At 43.8% G+C, this 17461-nt stretch overlaps 1 protein-coding gene across 1 annotated transcript in view; it reads right to left on the bottom strand.

Annotated features, from left to right (window-relative positions):
- Window positions 1–288: 288 nt before the first annotated feature.
- NTN4 (netrin 4) overlaps window positions 289–17461 on the bottom strand; it is a 450303-nt gene continuing 433130 nt past the window's right edge. The window contains exon 10 of the mRNA XM_069229091.1: window positions 289–1559. Within this exon, the coding sequence (XP_069085192.1) occupies window positions 1423–1559 (137 nt within the window). The 3' untranslated portion in view covers window positions 289–1422. The remainder of the gene's footprint in view (window positions 1560–17461) is intronic.

The raw sequence follows: 17461 nt of genomic DNA, 5'->3' as shown, positions 1-17461 counted from the left end.
CCGTGACATGTTTGTAATCTGCACCAACTAAGGCCCCATACTGCAAAGGTGGAGCATGTTGGTGGTATTGGCAGGGGTTAAAATAGGCAAGCCACTCTTTACAAATAAAATGGAATGAATGCTGTCCCGGGGTAGACTTACTGAGCAATAAAAGTAAGCAACTTTTGTGCTAAAGATGTTTTCTTTTAAGCCGCCACACTTACCCAACATTTCACCGAAAACTAGTCAAGCCCGAGCCCCCTGAAAAAAGGCATGACATTCATAGAAGCACATTTCATGATAACACTGTCAAATTTACCTTTTTATGATTACCTAGACACAGCAAGGAAGACGTTAAAGCAGCACTACTACCTACAAACATAGCCAGGCAAAGAGAAAACGGAAATGCTTAAAACAAATGTTATACATATACCCTACTGCAAAGTATTTACACAAACTCATGCACGGACAGCCGGATTCATGTAGACGTGAGAGGCCATTGGCATTGGGCTCTGCGAAGGTGCATGCTCCTATTTCATATGTACGAGACATTCAAAGCAAGACAGGAAGTGTCTTTTCTGTTTTCAATGAACACTGAAAAAAAGAAGTAGCATATTTCTCTTTGTGCCCTTGGCAGCTGAATTCAAGGCAGCTTGAAACAAAGCCACATTGCCACATTAATTCCAAGAAATACCCAGCAAACTGGAATTAGGTGATATACTATAGATACATTTGACTAGAGGAGATTATTTAACACTTGAGATAGTACCGATGTTTTAACAACAAAGTATAAATAAAAATAAAAAAAAGCTACAGGTACAAAGGCCTTTTACCTGCTCTATTTAACCAAGGAATGCACTGAACGTGTTAGTTTTGCTAAATTTGAGCTACCAGAATATGAGCTGATTTGTAATAAAGTGCTTTATACAATAACATATTTACATGGGAGCTAGGCCAACTATGAGAGCCTTACAAACAAAGCACAGCCAATAAACTGGTGGAGGAAGGAAATCCTTCTTTCAGCAGACTAGCTGATGCCTGCCTTGCCATTCCAGAGTGCACTCCTTAAACCCCGACTTTAGTGAGAATCAGCCTTCTTCCGCTACCTCATTCCAGTGGTGGAAGGTACTCGGGCAGGGTTTTTACGGTGATAGATTGCCTCGCCGTGTATGTGCCACAAACTGTATTTGCATTGATTGCAGTCCTGCAGCAGTCAGCGCCCTCTTCTTTTTGCACACCTCAGTTCTACAGCAGGCCATGAAGAATACGCCAGCAAACACCAGTAGGTCACAAGAACCCTGGCTGCAGTGGGTCTATTAGGCAAATCCAATGAGTCAAAAATTCTCCACTTTTCGAGTTGACACTAAATTTGTACATTCGAGTTTAACTTCTCTGTGTGCAGTTCTGCATTTAATGCAAGCCAGAGAGTCAACGTTTCCCTCATCAGATGCAAGTGCTTTTTAATATCTCCAGCACTTTTCTCCCAAGAGTTGGCTTCCAAAGATGAACAAAACTTTTCATGTTGACGATCAATCTTCCGTTCTTGAAGTCCTCGTATCCAGCAACTAGATATTCTAAACCTGAAATCACAAAATAAGTACATTGAAACTAGAGACCAAGAAAGAAGACACGCTACACTGTACATAAAGGTATGGTTCAAATTTGCATGCCACTGTTCTGAGCCTTGACTGATTTGGCACTCACTGGTCGCTGAGCCATTGTTGTGTAAAGTTGATGTGTTGGTAAGGTGCCAAACGTGTCAAAGCACCCAAATTTTACCTCTGAAGACTGATTTGAGCTACAGCAGACGGGGTACCACCAAACATAAGGTCGCTCATTTACATTCTTTGAATAGAGTACACTGTGCCTTCAGGAGTGAACCAAGAGCTACAAATATGAGAGAGAGTACCACTTATTTGTCTCTTGATCATGTAATTTGAAGGAAATGCCCAAAAGTCTTGATAAAACAATATTGTACTCAGGCCCCCAAAATGCTCCTTACACTTTTATTTGAGTAACACCAAAAACCTGTCACTAGTTTATTTTATTTTTTTTAAACCAGATTCACCATAATATTGAAAACAAATAATTACCTTAACACGTGCTAGCATCTCTTCACCCAATAAGTCTTTGGCCAGCAATCATCAAAACGTCTTCCTCATGTTGAGGAATGTTAGACCTGACACCTTAGGGTGGTCTTCCCCCAACTTTTTGCCAGCCTCCCTCTATTTTTCAGGTCTAATTTTTTCAGGTTTTAGGTCTCTGACCACTTTACCACTGCTGATCTGTGCTAATGTGCTTGTGCTCTCTCCTCTAAATATGGTAACATTGGTGCATACCCATTTGCCATATTTAATTTACCTATAGGTCCCTATTAAAGTGCACTATATGTGCCCATGGCCCGTAAATTAAATGCTACTAGTGGGCCTGCAGCACCAATTGCGCCACCCACATAAGTAGCCCCTTAACCAAGTCTCAGACCTGCCACTGCAAGGCCTTGTGTGCTGTTTCACTGCCACTTCGACTTGGCATTTAAAACAAACTGTCAAGCCTTAAACTCCCCTTTTATTACATTTAAGTCACCCCTAAGGTAAGCCCTAGGTAGTACACGTGGCAGGGTGCTATGTAAGTAAAAGGCAGGACATGTACCTGTAAGTTTTACATGTCCTTGTAGTGAAAAATACCCAATGTTTTTTTCACTATTGTGAAGCCTGCTCCTCTCATAGGCCAGAATTGGAAATTCCAGTATATACTTTCAAGTGGTAATTTCTCACCTGAAAGGAGTGGCATTTTCATGTTTGGTATGGTTCGAATGGTAGTGAGAAATCCTGCTTACTGGCAAGGTTGGATTTAACGTTACTATTTTAGAAATGCCACTTTTAGAAAGTGTGCATTTCCCTGCACTTACTGCTCTCTGGGCCTTACAGCCTGTCTCCAATCCACGTCCCTTGTGTATTCCACCCAAACGGCCACAAACACAGGACACAGCCACATCTGCATTCATCTGCATACTGATGGGTCTTCCTGGGCAGGAAGGTGGAGGGGGCTCTCCCTTACACTTCAAAGGCTAATGGCCTGACCTTACACAAAGGACTGATAACCCCCACAGATCTCCTGGCAGACAGGACTAGGCTGAAAGGGGAAACTACTCTTTGAAGTCTCCTCCACTTCAAAGGCACATTGGGTATATATACTGGGTTTGAGACCCTCCTTCAAATCAGACATTTATGAACCTACAACTGGACTCTGTCAGAAAGACTGTTGTGGGTCCGTTTTAGTTAGTCGCTTGGGCACAGTGATAGCTTGTGGCCTGTGCCCTTTTACCCAATTGCTATGGTCTGTTGTTTGTATTCATTTTATTTTCTCAAAACTTTTAGTGGTATTGTTTTAATTCCAATATCAGCTGCTATTCTGTGAAAGCGTCCTTATCAGTGCTATGGATGACAAACTTTGCATCACGTTCTTTTCCTAAGAATCACAAGAACGGAATATTAGGCACACAGAATAATATTTTGTATTCTTGGCCCCAAGCCTGCGTAAACAGTTCAGTGCTTAGGTACATATCTGTGTCAGGATTCTGTGAATGAACATAAACATGCCCCCTATAAAAACATTTTATAGGACAAAGGGTATTAGAGGGAGTTCCAGCCAGAATTTCCATCTATGCTGCATGCTGGTCTCCGGCTGACCTCAGCCTTTGTGTCGCCACAGATCCTGATCTGGAGACTGGCGGCCTGACCTTGTACCAAGGTAACGGCAGTGGGGTGTGCTTCTCATGGACACTGTACATACAGATTTGGCTTATATTACCATTGCTTAGGGACTAGAGATTAGGCTTTTAGGTAGGAATTGTGCATTCATGTTATTTCATGTTATGACAAAAAGTTGGGGTTGTTTATTTCCACATCTCTAATTTTCACAAATCCTGATTTTGTTATTACTCATATTCCTAATAATTGCAGCTCATGCATTTTATCATAGATTGTAGCCTTTTCAATAAAGGTATTGAAAACTGTTGGGCATCTGAGCTTAAACCATAAAAGGACCTTTTACCCCGTTGGTGTTCCCAACCCTAACACCGATTCTCAAATATGGCAAATATTGTAAACATCAGGGATAACTGCAGACAACCACTTACAGTTTCTTTTAGCCCATAGCTTAACAGAAGACGGCGGGGATGTCACATTAGTCATGGAAGCCCACAACACATATAGCACAGAAATATTCTATTCCTGGGTCAACTTTCCTGAAACAGATGCAAATACACATACATTTCATGCATACAGAATAGCAAGCGTACCACAACAGTATCTAGCTTACCAACACTTAGAGATAACTCTCTCTTATCAAGGACATCAAAACCTGTTCAATGGCACCCTTCTACATGTAATACAACCCGTGAGATTAGGTTCTTTAAGCAATGATGGACCAACGTGGCCAACACTTAGCACATCCACGCCATATCCCAATGTGCATTCTCTGCAAGTAGCTGACGTACACATACTTTACTAGGAGCTAGTAGCAATACGTAGGCTAGTATTACAGTTCATGATGCGGACTTTGAACACCCCCAAAGCAAGGGCTGCTCAAGCTGCTCACCAATTGCACGTTCTGGAAATTAATCCACAGACTAATAATGGGAAAAGCACTCACAGAGCGGGAGAAAATTCCAATCTGTATTGCACAAAAAACGAATCAGCTAGAAGCAGTGTTTCACCATTTGGGAGCCCAAGACAAACATCGAATTCTCACCATGTGCTTGCCATTTGGCATGGTCCCTTAAATAGAAGACTGTAACACTTAGGGTTCAATCTTTACCGCAATGTACACTACCATGCATGGTACCCCGACCCTTGTCAATTTACTGGAGGTGTTAAAACAAATTCAAAACGAACACAGGGCCACCCCAACCCTGGATTTGGGAATAAAACTGAGCCCAATTTTGACATAGGGTCCTCAATAATTTTAAGTAGCATTAAAGGGGAAGCAGCAGCGTTGGCAATACGCCAACGGCTCTGAGAGGTTCCTGAGCAGGAACAGGAGTGTAGGACAGGATAGTTTGGGGGCCAGACCAACTAAACCACAGCTACAAAGTACCACCCCTAAGGACGGTACTAAACAAGCACAATAGGGTTCTAAAAAACGTTGGGATTAACAAAAATAAAATAAAGATGGTAGAAGTCAGAAAGGAGAATCTCTGCATCCAGAGACCTCTGAAAGAAGATATAATCTCTGAACTAGAGAAACTTTAAAAACTCCTGATAGATACAAACAAACTGCCACTTGTCCCTTGTGTTCCTTTCAGGACACACCAGACAAATGGAGTGAGAGAGTGAGACGGTCTGAAACATGAAGTGACTACACAAAGCCGAAGAAGGACTTACAACGTTCTTTGGAAGCTTACGTTAAAAAAGAGGACAAATCCCCCCAATTTCAAAATTAAAAAGGTGGCTGAAATTTTGATCAGAAATGCCAGCCATGTTGAGAAGGTTGCTGAAGAACAGGATGTGGGCAGCGACTCTGCTAGATTATGTGGCAAAAGTCACATTTTGTTGCCAGAATCTTTTAATTCACCTGGATTTGACAGCAACTAACGACTTTCTCATCATAGAGACAGCAGATAGGCGCTTCTTCCCACCCAACAGGGTTTGTGAATTGATTATCCAAATAGAGGGAGACATAGAACACACTATTGAAGTAATATTCTGGGAAAATTTTAACTGTGATATTCTATTGGCAGAAAAACACTGGCCACCAGAATTTGTTGGCAAGCTCCCACATGGGAAAGATGTCATCTTGCCTTCTTTCTCAGTCCTGGTTCCAGATGTGGTAAAGGAAGCCTATGCCACGATTGGGCTCTGGCGCAGGCTCCCTAGCTGCACTGCAACCACGTAGGATGGAATAAAGAATCCCCTACAATGTAATAGCAATTAGATCTTCACCGTGGCCTCAACCTCTATATCATATTAAACATGAGGCTAAAGCTCCAGTGAGAGAGATTCTCACTCAACTTAAGTACCAAGGAGTAGTTGAACCCTGTGTCTCTGCAATAATTAACCCGTTATTCCTCGTTGCCAAACCAGATCATTCATATAGAATAGTCTTAGATTACAGACACTTAAATGGGCACATATGCAATACAAAATGCAGACAGTACAGCACTAATTGACAACATAGCGTGTAAAAATACAAAACAACCGTGGATATGTCTAACATTTATTCTGCCAAAATTTAGTGCCTGAAAGTCGGATCTAAGCGATTTTAGCTCATTAGGCTCGCAGTGTCACTTTTGCCAATCACATCAGGGGTATAAGAACAGCCCCAGTTTGCTTTCAGCCCGAGTAACATCAGGACTCAGTGGCGGCTGGTTTGTGTTTATGGCAGGGGTACGGGGGTGGGGGATTCAATAATAACATTTACTTAGATTTAGTACTTGTGTGATGCAACAGGTCTCCCTCTCTCATGGCATCCTCTTCGTCATGGCTCCGGCACAGGGACCAGGAAACAGTGCTACCTAATCCTGACGCTGGTTTCATGCTGGTAACCAACATGAAACCAGTGTCGGGATTGGTGAAAGTGGCCTCTTTCAGTGCTCACCAGATCTCTGGAGGCCTGCGCTTTCTCTAATCCAGCTGTCTTAGGACAGCTGGGTTAGAGAAGTTTAAAGTGCGCATGTCAGACTGCCCGTCGCAAGACAGTTGACCCAATGCACAGCTCCCTGCTGCTGTCACTCAGCTGCAGATCAGAAATCTCCCAGTCTCGTCCTGACACTCCGTTCAGGACAGGGTGCTAAAAAATAAAATGGTAATAAAGAACGTTTATTACCATTTTATTTTTCAGCTGTAGGGCATTTTTTTAGTGGGGCAATGCTCCTCTGCTCTTGTGGAGGGGCCACCCCTGTCAGTACTGCATGAGATTGATCCTGAGTCATTGTCTTACATGGCTGATATTTATCTCACAAATGGCAACCTCAACATACATCTGGCCAGGGTGAAATGGATCATGTTAGGATTCGCCGCCCAGGGCTACAGGTTCAATTTCAGGAAAACTAAAATTGCTTTCTTAATTGTCTTATTTCTGGGATACAAACTATCAGATGAAAGCAAGAGCCTGGCCCGCACTTTCTAGAAAAATGCGCTCAACTTTAACGTCAAAATACCATTATGAAACTGCAGTCATTGAGGGGTTTCTTTAACTTCGGCAGAACATACTAACCTGATTACGCACAATGCATAAAACCACTTTATGATTTAATTTGTCCAGATTTTTCAAGTAAACACTGGACAATAGAACACACACTCATCCTCAGAGAACTGCAGCAAGGCCTGCTTGAAGGAAAACATTTACACACATTTGACAACAAAACAAACATGGTCATCAGAACAATTGCTGGTGTCATCGGCTTCACCTATGTCACATTCAATGAAGGTGACACAGTACTCATAGCACACAAATCACATTTGTATTCCAACGCAGAACAACGTTTTGCACCAAGTGGAAAAAATACTGACTGCTGTTCAGATGGCTGTCACCAAAGAGAAGCCACTTGCCCACAGGAAACAATTTATTGTTGTTACCCTGATGCCGGCCCTCAAGGCAGTCACAAAAGCCAGTGTTCCAAATGCAAAAGCATTACATCCAACGTTGGATTCAATGGGCAATCTCCCTGAGTGCCCTTGATGTTGAATACATCTTTGACCCAAAACTTCAGACCCAGGAAGTCTTCCAATATGAACAGGAGTAACTCACACCTACTAATACATTACCCTCAGACCAATACTGAACTGTCATTTATACTGATGGTTCAGCACAACCAGCTGTAGGTACGAAACAACAATCTCAGCCGCTTGCGCTGTTGTAAGTGGAGTAATGAGGGTTGGTACATTCCACCCTCAGAATACCTACATGCAGACCATAGGGAATGCACTGCACAGTTGGCAGAGCTTAAGGCTTTTGCCCTGGCACCGGAACACACTGATCCTGATACATCAACCCTGATTGTATGCGACTTGTATTACTGTGTCCAGTCCTATAATGACTACCTAAATCACTTGTGCCTGAATAGCTTCAGAGATTCCAAAGAGAACACCATCAAACACAGAAGCCTGTGGGGAGGGTAGTTGACCTTCGGGATATACTACCAAAAGCTCATGTAGTACATACATTGGGCCATCAACGTGTAGGAGTACACTTTGGCTGATGAAAGTGCTAAATCTGCAGTAGCTATGGCTTCTGTTTATGCAATAACTTGGTGACAGACAAGGTTGGATAATGAGACGCTGGCTGCTGTGAAAGCTTCGGCTGACAGCAAGCCTTTACCAACCAAAAGCATTCTCTGCTAAATATTCCTACCATCTCAGTGCCCAGAACATTGCATTCAAAGGGTGAAATTGTGTGATCCCCAACCAAGACCACAGCACAGATCTCATAAAAGCAGCACATGAAGGTGTCGCTTCTGTTCACGCAGGTGTGGCGGCTACAATATCACTATTACAAAAATGCTTTTGGTAGCCAGGTCATTACAAACAGACTAAGCAATATGTCCTTTGTTGTGACATTTGCCAGCAAATTAAAGGGTCCACCATTAAACGCCCACCGCAGACATCCCTCCTAATTTCAAACAAACCACTACAATGTGTGAACCTGGACCACTGCGGTCCCTTAAAACCTGATGGTGCATACAAATACATTTTAGTCACTGCTGATTCCTGTTCTAGATTACTGTGGGTATGGCCACAATGGTCAGCTGACGCTCGGACTGTTATTAAAGACTTGCTGGTCTTCATTGGTACATATGCAGTTGCAGCATTCGACTCAGAACAGGGCCCTGCCTTTGCCTCTAAGGCATTCAGGGACACCATGGGGACAATGGATGTTCAACTCCTCCTATCATCCTGAAGGAAGCAACGTGGTGGAGAGTAAGAATCGAGATTTAAAGCAGTCCTTAAAAGAAAGAGTTATAGGTTCATGCCATAGTTGGCATCATCACCTATATGGGTCCAGAGAGTACTAAATAATCTTCCCAGAAGGTCCTTGGGAGGTCTCACCCCATAGAAGGTCCTTTTCAGGATACCTCAGTATGCCCACTGTGCCGCCACCTTGGGAATAAGGGATTTGACAACGACATCTACAGGTTGGATTCTTGAAATAGGGGATCTAGTGCGTGAAAAGATTGCTTTGAAAAATAAATTTGGCCCATCCTACAGAGCGGTGGTTCCAGTCCTGGGAATACACAGTACCAGTACTGTCATCATACCATCGCTGCCTGGTTCCAGGAAGAACAGATTTGTTTCAAATGACGTCAAATTGGACCATGTGGCGGATCCTGCACACTAGACTTAGAGGTCCTTCAGGTAGTACCCATTCCCCTCTCACTACCTGACAGTATGTACCTCTACAAGCAGTAAACAACGTTTCTGCCAGCAGCAATGCTACAATTGCCTCCTCGTGCATGGGGAGGGCAGAGAATTAGCTTTTGCTGATTCTTGTCGCCACTTCATTGGCAAACACTGTCCGAGATGTGGAGCGCTATTATTACAGTTTGACCCAGAAAGATGACATTGTCTACTATGAACCACCACAAATAGTTCCATCCACCAGCTCTGCACCAGCTCCTGTGTTTGCACAGACTGCCTCTGGTTACTCAATCCACATAGATGACTTTTCTTCTGACTCACCTGCTTTTGCAACTGAGACTGTATCAAAGACATGCAAGCTGTATTTTTGGCTTCAGGACAATTACTCAATGTATCCATCGTACTATCTGTGGATACTGTTGACATTGCTTGCCTTCCTACTTTGGATTGGTTTTGTTATTGTCTTTTTCCTTCTGATAAATGGTGATTATCTTCCTGAACACTGTGCAGTTGAGCCAGTTAATGAGGTTTTCCCATAAGGTATGAAGAGACTTGTCCTTTGGCCCTTGTACTTGCATTTCAGCACTTCCGAATCCAGATGGGATTGTATGGGATAAAGTACCATTGACATACACGGTTCTACTGAGGTCATTCAAATTCAATGTGTTTAAAGTTTCAATTAGTTTCTGATGCCTGGGATGTTAAAACAGTTGATTCTATGCCATCTGAGCTTGAATACTACACTGTATTTGAAAGTGAAGAAGTGCATCTAAACAGAGCGAATTATAGGGAAATGATTTGTCATCACCATTATGGACATTCCTTTATGCACTGAACCAGTGCTCTAAGATTAGTCTACAATTACACATAGTGGGAACATTGTTTGGCACCACTTGTGGGGAGTCCCAAACCATATGTAGATAAGTTTGCATATTTTACTGGGCATGACACCAGCAATGCTGCGCCATATTATTTCAAACTGTCGCCTTCCAAAATGAGGAAATTATTGCTAACTGACTCTAAATTAATCTACTCAGATTATTTTGTTTCCTGTCCTGCTGTGGAAGGCTATGAATACTGGAAAAACATTATTGAATTGAAAACTGTATAGGAACAAATGATTGGCAAATACAAGGTAGGGAAACTTTGTTTAGAACATGCCTTATTCCTTTACAAATTATATTTTTAAATGACACCATCCAGGAAACATCCTTTTTGAGGTTAGCAAAAATAAAAGAATTTAATGCATCTCGTATTCCTTCACCTGCTAAATTTCACAATTGGCAAACATTTTTAAATATCATCAAAGAACAACTAACTGCTTGGGTTCAAAATGGTTCCTCTAATTCCTCACTTTTGAGTCACAGCAGATGGTTATTATGTCCAGTGTCCCAATGAGTGCCAGGCAGGCATGTTTTGTTAATTTCTCTGCGGCTTTTAGAGCAAGCCGGCCAGATCCTCGATGTGTCTCCGCTCAACACTCAGGTACTATAAAAACATACAGTGTGGGTAAATTGTGCCAACAATGGCTGTGTTCCTCTACCTTAAAATCTGTAAAATAATACCTTAGTCTCCTGTCTGAAGAAGTTAGTCTACAAGATGACCTGTTAGGACCTAGGAAACCACGCTCAAAGTTTTTCCTATATGCCATATATACCGAGATCTGGAAACTATCCCAGATGGAAGCTGCTACACGTTTAAGGCAGATTGATAAGGAAAACATGGAAAAGGGTTTAGCTGTTGTCGATAACAGCATGAACACTCTGTCCAACAGACTATACACCCTAAATAATATTGTGTCATCTGCAATTGACATCATTCAGAATGACGTGACCTTTTTACAACATGGACAAAGCCAGCTGCATTCTATCATGCAGTTAAGTTGGACACTGCAGGTTCTTAAAAGTGGCCATGTGCCCTGGAAGCATATTAATGTAATTCAATCGATTGATGCTTTTAATTTGTGCAGACAACAACAGACAATGGCTAAAAAAGGAGCAAGTTACATCATGCTTAACAGTGTGAAATTGGAAAAGTGCTTTTCCATGTACCAGAAATCCCCTTGCCATTTTGGCTAATACATGGAGTAATAAATCTGCCCATTACCACCTTTTGCTTCTTGAAATGCTTAAAACACTTTGCAGTAGGTAGGTTTGAGCGGCTAGGTGACAGTCATATACACGAGGTGTAGGAGCTCCCTTTCAATTACAAATGGATGAACAACAAAACAGAGGTCTTTCTTAGTGGAAGCAAGTGTAAGACTACTGTTAGTCATTCTTTGATTTGTATGCAGGTTTCCTTGCACGGCCTGTGCAATGCAGAGGTCACAAATTTGGCATGCTTGCTAAAGGGTACTCCCATCTCGTTGATTCGTCCAGTATTTCAGATACTTTCTAATGGAAGTTATGTGGTTCTGAATGATCAAAACTTCTGCGGAATGAAGCCAGGAATCGCTTATCTGATTTCAGTTACTAAAATTGTAACTTGTGCTGCCATGTTTTATCCCCCCACACAAGAGATAAAAGCGGTAGACTTGTGCCCCCACATTGCTACTTGTAGTGTAAACTTTGACAAGCCCAGCAGACTAAAGGCCCTATTGTTCCAAAAACATGTGGCCCTGACATCAGCCAGAGAGACGTACAATCTCCAGATAACAAGATCATTGGCGAGATAAAATCCCTAATGAATATCAACTTCCCAAATGCATTGAATACTGTGGGGATTGCACATTATTTTAAGGCTGTCTGGATTTGTTAGCATCTTCAAAATTGTGTTTGGAGTAATACCTGCTGCCATACTTTCACTCTTTTCGAGTGTCTTTGGCAGATCCCGTATGACTTTGGGATTAATTGGTGGAATTCAGCTGCTGCTTTTTTTGATTTGCAGTGGCTGTTTTGTCTCAGCAAAGCGGAGTGATTGAGCTACCACCAGGCCAGTTGTATGGTGAATGCATGATGCAGTATTTCAGAGCTTCCTTGCTTGGGCAGCTGGAGCCGGATAGGCCTTTGACATTCAGACCAGTGTTCACGTGTGTCCAGCCAATCTTCCATTGCATCTGGTGCCTTTTTTAATGTGCACCAAAAGCGTGTCTTGCCGTGCAGCCTGCTCCTTCTGTGGACATGGATCTGTTAATGTTCTCAATGAGGGTTCATTCATGGACATGCCCCTTGAGACTGCGGTTGATTCGTGAGGCATTCTATGAGCCACTGCTTGTGGATATGCTGGCACCAACGACATGTGGCAAATGGAAAAGTGCTACTTACACAGTTCATTCTCTGCTGGTGGATATCGCACACTTCTGCTCTATGGATTCCTGTGCCAACATCTTGATCAACTTGTCAACTACTTGGTCTCAGTCTTCCTTGATGACATCGGAGATTTTTTGCAGGAACATAATTATTGTTAAGAGTTTACCATTTGGTATTTCTCAAAAGTAAAAGATAACACAAAATTGCCTTTTAACCCAGCTGTCTGTTGGCTTGCTTGGCTTGTCAACTTGGACATTTGTTTCTTATGTATGTTTTTGGAGTAGTTATAAACATAATGGCTTGGATTTTGCACCCTTCTTCAGGCAACAGGGGAGGGTGTTGTGGGTCCATTTTAGTTAGTCGTCTGCTCACAGTGATAGCTTAGCCTAAGCTTGCAGACTGTGCCCTCTTTGCCCAGTTATTATGCTCTGTTGGTTTTATTCATTTTATTTTCTTTAAAACTTTTATTCAATACCAGCTGCTATTCTTCAAAAAGCATCATTAGCAGTGCTCTAGATGACATACTTTGCATAATGTCTCCTCAGAATCAATGGAATGCGAGGCACATAGAATAATATTTTGTATTGTTGGCCCCAAGCCTAAGTAAACACTGCATCGCTTAAGTACATGCCCACGGCAGGCTTTTGTGCATGAACATAAACATGTCCCCTATAAAAAACATCTTGTAGGACAAAGGGCATTAGAGGGGGTTCTGGCCAGAATTTCCATCCATGTTGCATACGGTTTTTGGCTGACCTTAGCCTTTGTGTCTCCACGTATCCTGATCTGGAGACTGGTGTCCTGCCCTTGTACCAAGGTAATGGCAGTGGGGTGTGCTTCTCAAGGACACTGTATAGGCAAATTTGGCTTACATCTTCATGCTCTCACTTAGGGGCTAGAGATTAGGCTTTTAGGTAGGACTTGTGTATTCATGTTATGACAATATGTTGGGGCTGTTTATATTCACATCTCTAATTATCACAATCCTGATTCTGTTATCACTCGTCATCGTAATTTTTGCAGCTCATGCATTTTGTCATAGATTGCAGTCTTTTCAATAAATGTATTGAAAACTGTCCTGGATCTATTTCTTGCTTATGAGTGTGTAAGAGGCTTGTATGTGGACAGAAAAGGGTGAAACGTGTTTCCATCATGATCTCCCTGAGGGGTTTTCAGAGTCCATGCAAGGCTGCCACAAACCAACTTTACCGATTGGGTCTGGTGAGTCTGCTAGTGAGCCGGGAGGGTTGTGCCGACAGCTGCCAACTTGTGTTGGAGTGACTCAGTTTTTCTGGGACGTGAAGCAGGGGTAGGTTATCCACCCGGTGGCCACACGAGCGGGTTGACTATACAAGCCTGGACCACTGATGCTTATCGCTATTCTGATGGGGCCCATCCTTTAATACAAGGAGGGTTTTTGTGGTACGAAGGAATCCCGTATTGGGTTATAACATGTGGATTAGGTACGTTTTTTGGTCCTGACGATTCGCACCGATCTTAACAGACATTTTTTGCGAGAAACATGTTGACCCCAATGATAGAAGTATAGTTAGTTCTGTACTCTAACTCTCCACATTCCCCTAATTCAGGGACTGACAGTTTTTTTGTTTCTGAGGGTGGACTAGACATTACTTCTAATCCTTACCCACACTCTGTTTTTAATCATGACAGGGGTCTGGGTTGATTAAATACGATATTTCCAGACCTCTAGCCATTTTTATTTTCACATACCCATATACCAATCCCACATACTAGCACTCAGCTACCGGTATTCTTTACACTCAAAAGATCTCCGGCAAAGAGCCCCCACGAGGGGCCCATCAGGCATTGCAGTGCCGGCCTGACGAGGAGCAAAAGCCCGATGATGAAGCATGTCACCATTTGGTGAGTGAGGGCTCTTGTTCTAATAAGAGCAGACTCATAGACTCTATTACTTACTGTTTACATTTGTACTAGTCTATTGGCTGGAACTGTGTATTTTTGTTTTTTTGGTGTGACTCAGTCACCTACAATGCAGCAGTCTTGTTGCTGTACTAGAGTCCTTATTACAGGACTTCTGTACTGCCCAAAGGACTCATCTGGACTGCTTTTCTGTAAGGGCTGCTTTCCTGCTTGTTGCCCTGCTGCCTGCTGCTTCCTGACTCTGCTAGAAGAGCTTTGTCTTCCCCCACAAGTGATCTCCAAGGGCTTGAGCTGAACTTGCCTCTTGTTAAGTAGTCTCAGAGCCATCAAAAGGCTTCATCAGCAGAAGGAAATCCACTGTGCCAGAAAACCGACACAATGCCTGCAATAATCGACACATCACCTGCAGAATCAATGCAGCACCTGCCTCGTGGCTGAAAAATCACTGCAGCATCTCCCGAATTGATGCAGCACCTGTTTCATCATTACAGCCTGTTTTGGATTTTTTACTCATCGTCTCTGGGTGTCACAGAGAGTTTTACCACAGTAAGAAGCCAAGGCTGCGCAGCCGGAAATTGACGCATCACCTTGCCTGCAAGGAAAGAATTGATGCATCACCTCCTCTGTGGCTCTCTGTGTCGTTATTTTTTAAGTATCCCAGCTACTTTGTGCTAAAAAGATACAACCATTGATTCCTATGGTTGAAGACTTACTTAAACCTCTAAAAAGTGATATCTTGCCTTGTGCATATTGGTTTCTTGTCGTTTTGGTCTTGTTTTATTCAGATAAATATTATCTATTTTTCTAAACTGGTGTGGAGTACTTTTTGTGGTGTTTTCACTGTGCTACTGTATGAGTTATTGCACCAATATTATACACATTGCCTTCTAAGTTAAACCTGCCTGCTCTGTGCCAAGCTACTGGAGGGTGAGCACAGGATATTTTAGGTTGTGTTGTGACTTACCCTGAGTAGGATTGTGGTCCCTACTTGGACAGGGTGCATACATCTGCCAAATAGAGACCCAGTTTCTAATAAGGAACATCAATTATGCCATTCATGCCTGAGAGGCCTTGAAGATAATCTGCTGCTTTGGATATTTCTGGACACCTCTTTATTTAAAAGATGTCTAGACATTGAAACCAACCACTTCCTGGGAGACCTTTGCCCTTTCTCTTTGATCACAATCATAATGAATGTCTTTCTGCCTTCTTCCAATCTAATCCACTTTTTCAAGGCAATCAACACAATCATAGTATAGACTTGTAGTTATTTTTTATAGGGAACATGTTTAGATCCCTTCTATGCTTTAAAAGCCTGCAAATAACTACCCAAAACAGACTATGGGGGTCATTCCGACCTCGGCGGTCTTTTCAATAGACCGCCGAGGGACCGCCGTACGGAATACCGCCAGTGCTGGCGGTCTTCCGCATGGGCCATTCTGACTGTTGGCAGCGCTCCGCCCGTTTCCGGACGAAGAGCCGCCAACAGCCATACTGGCGGCAGGCGGGGAAGTGGAGGTAGCTCCACCTCCACTGCCACGCCAACAGAACATCGCCCAGCGAATCACGACCTGTGATTCGCTGTGGCGGTGTTCTGTTGGCGTCGCGGTGTCGGCGGAGCTGCCCGTTCCCTCCCGGAAGATCACCAGGAACAGGTAAGGTGATCGTCCGCTAGGGAAGGGGGGTGGGGGGGTGTTGTGAGTTGTGTGCGTGCATGGGGGTGTGCATGTGTGTATATTGAGGGGGCGTGTGAATGCGTGCATGAATGTGGGTGTGTGTGTGTATGTGCATGAATGCGTGCATGAATGCGGGGGGCTGTGTGTATGTGCATGAATGTGGGGGTGTGTGTGTATGTGCATGAATGCGTGCATGAATGCGGGGGGGTGTGTGTATGTGCATGAATGCGTGCATGAATGCGGGGGGTGTGTGTATGTGCATGAATGCGTTCATGAATGCGGGGGGGTGTGTGTGTACGTGCATGAATGCGGGGGGTGTGTGTATGTGCATGAATGCGTGCCTGTATGTGTGTATGTGTGTGTATATGTTGGGGATCGGGGTGGGGGACGGGGTCCTGCAACCTTTTGGGGGTGGCAGGGGTGGTGGGGGGGGTAGGGGAGGGAGTCGGGGTGGGGGTTGGGGGTGGGGGAGACCCCTATCAGTGCCAGGGAAGGGATTCCCTGGCACTGATAGTGCTTACCGCCATGGATTGAATGGCGGTCCCCAACCGCATGAAATCCATGGCGGTAAGCCGGGGTCAGGCAGGTTGGAATACCACCGGCGGTATGTGACGACCGCCGGGCTGGAGACCCAGGTCTCCAGCCCGGCGGTCGTTACCGCCATGGCGGTCGGAACGGTGAATCGGCGGCTGACCATGGCGGTAACCGCCATGGTCAGAATACATGAAAAAAGACCGCCAGCCTGTTGGCGGTCTTACCGCCGCTTCACCGCCGACCGCCAGGGTCAGAATGACCCCCTATATGTCCTGCGTTCCAGGTTTTGCTGGGGATCTGTACTCTGGACCAAACAATTGTTTGCACCCAATCCCAAATTCTGAGTTGTGCAAATTGCACGTGCACTGAGAAAAACACAAGGAATAAGGAAGAATTTGCACATGTACCTTGTGGGAAAATTAGTCCCACATGTCGGGCCAGGTTTATCATACTTTTGCATCACCTTGCGTCACGCTTAGGGGTACAAGAGCAATGCTACACTACAGTCAGATTTATCATGTCATGTAAGGCCCCCTTGAGTGACCCTGCATGGCTTGATAAATCTGAAGTAACACAAGGCAGCGCATATTGCTGCCTTGTCTTAGTCTGCCCCAGGAAGGCAGTTCCATGGGTGGAGCGCAGGTGTTCCCATGCATCCACCTATGAATTTTGGCTCATTCCCATATTTACCATTAGTAGTAGGCCTGGGAATGTGTCAAAATGCTAGGCTTCCCCGGGGGATGCATAATGAGGAGAAATATTTTTT

Source organism: Pleurodeles waltl, chromosome 4_1 (assembly GCF_031143425.1).
Source record: "Pleurodeles waltl isolate 20211129_DDA chromosome 4_1, aPleWal1.hap1.20221129, whole genome shotgun sequence".
NCBI classification, from domain to species: Eukaryota; Metazoa; Chordata; class Amphibia; order Caudata; family Salamandridae; genus Pleurodeles; species Pleurodeles waltl.
The sequence above is the reverse complement of the archived record's forward strand: the minus strand, read 5'-3'. Positions and strand labels throughout refer to the sequence as shown.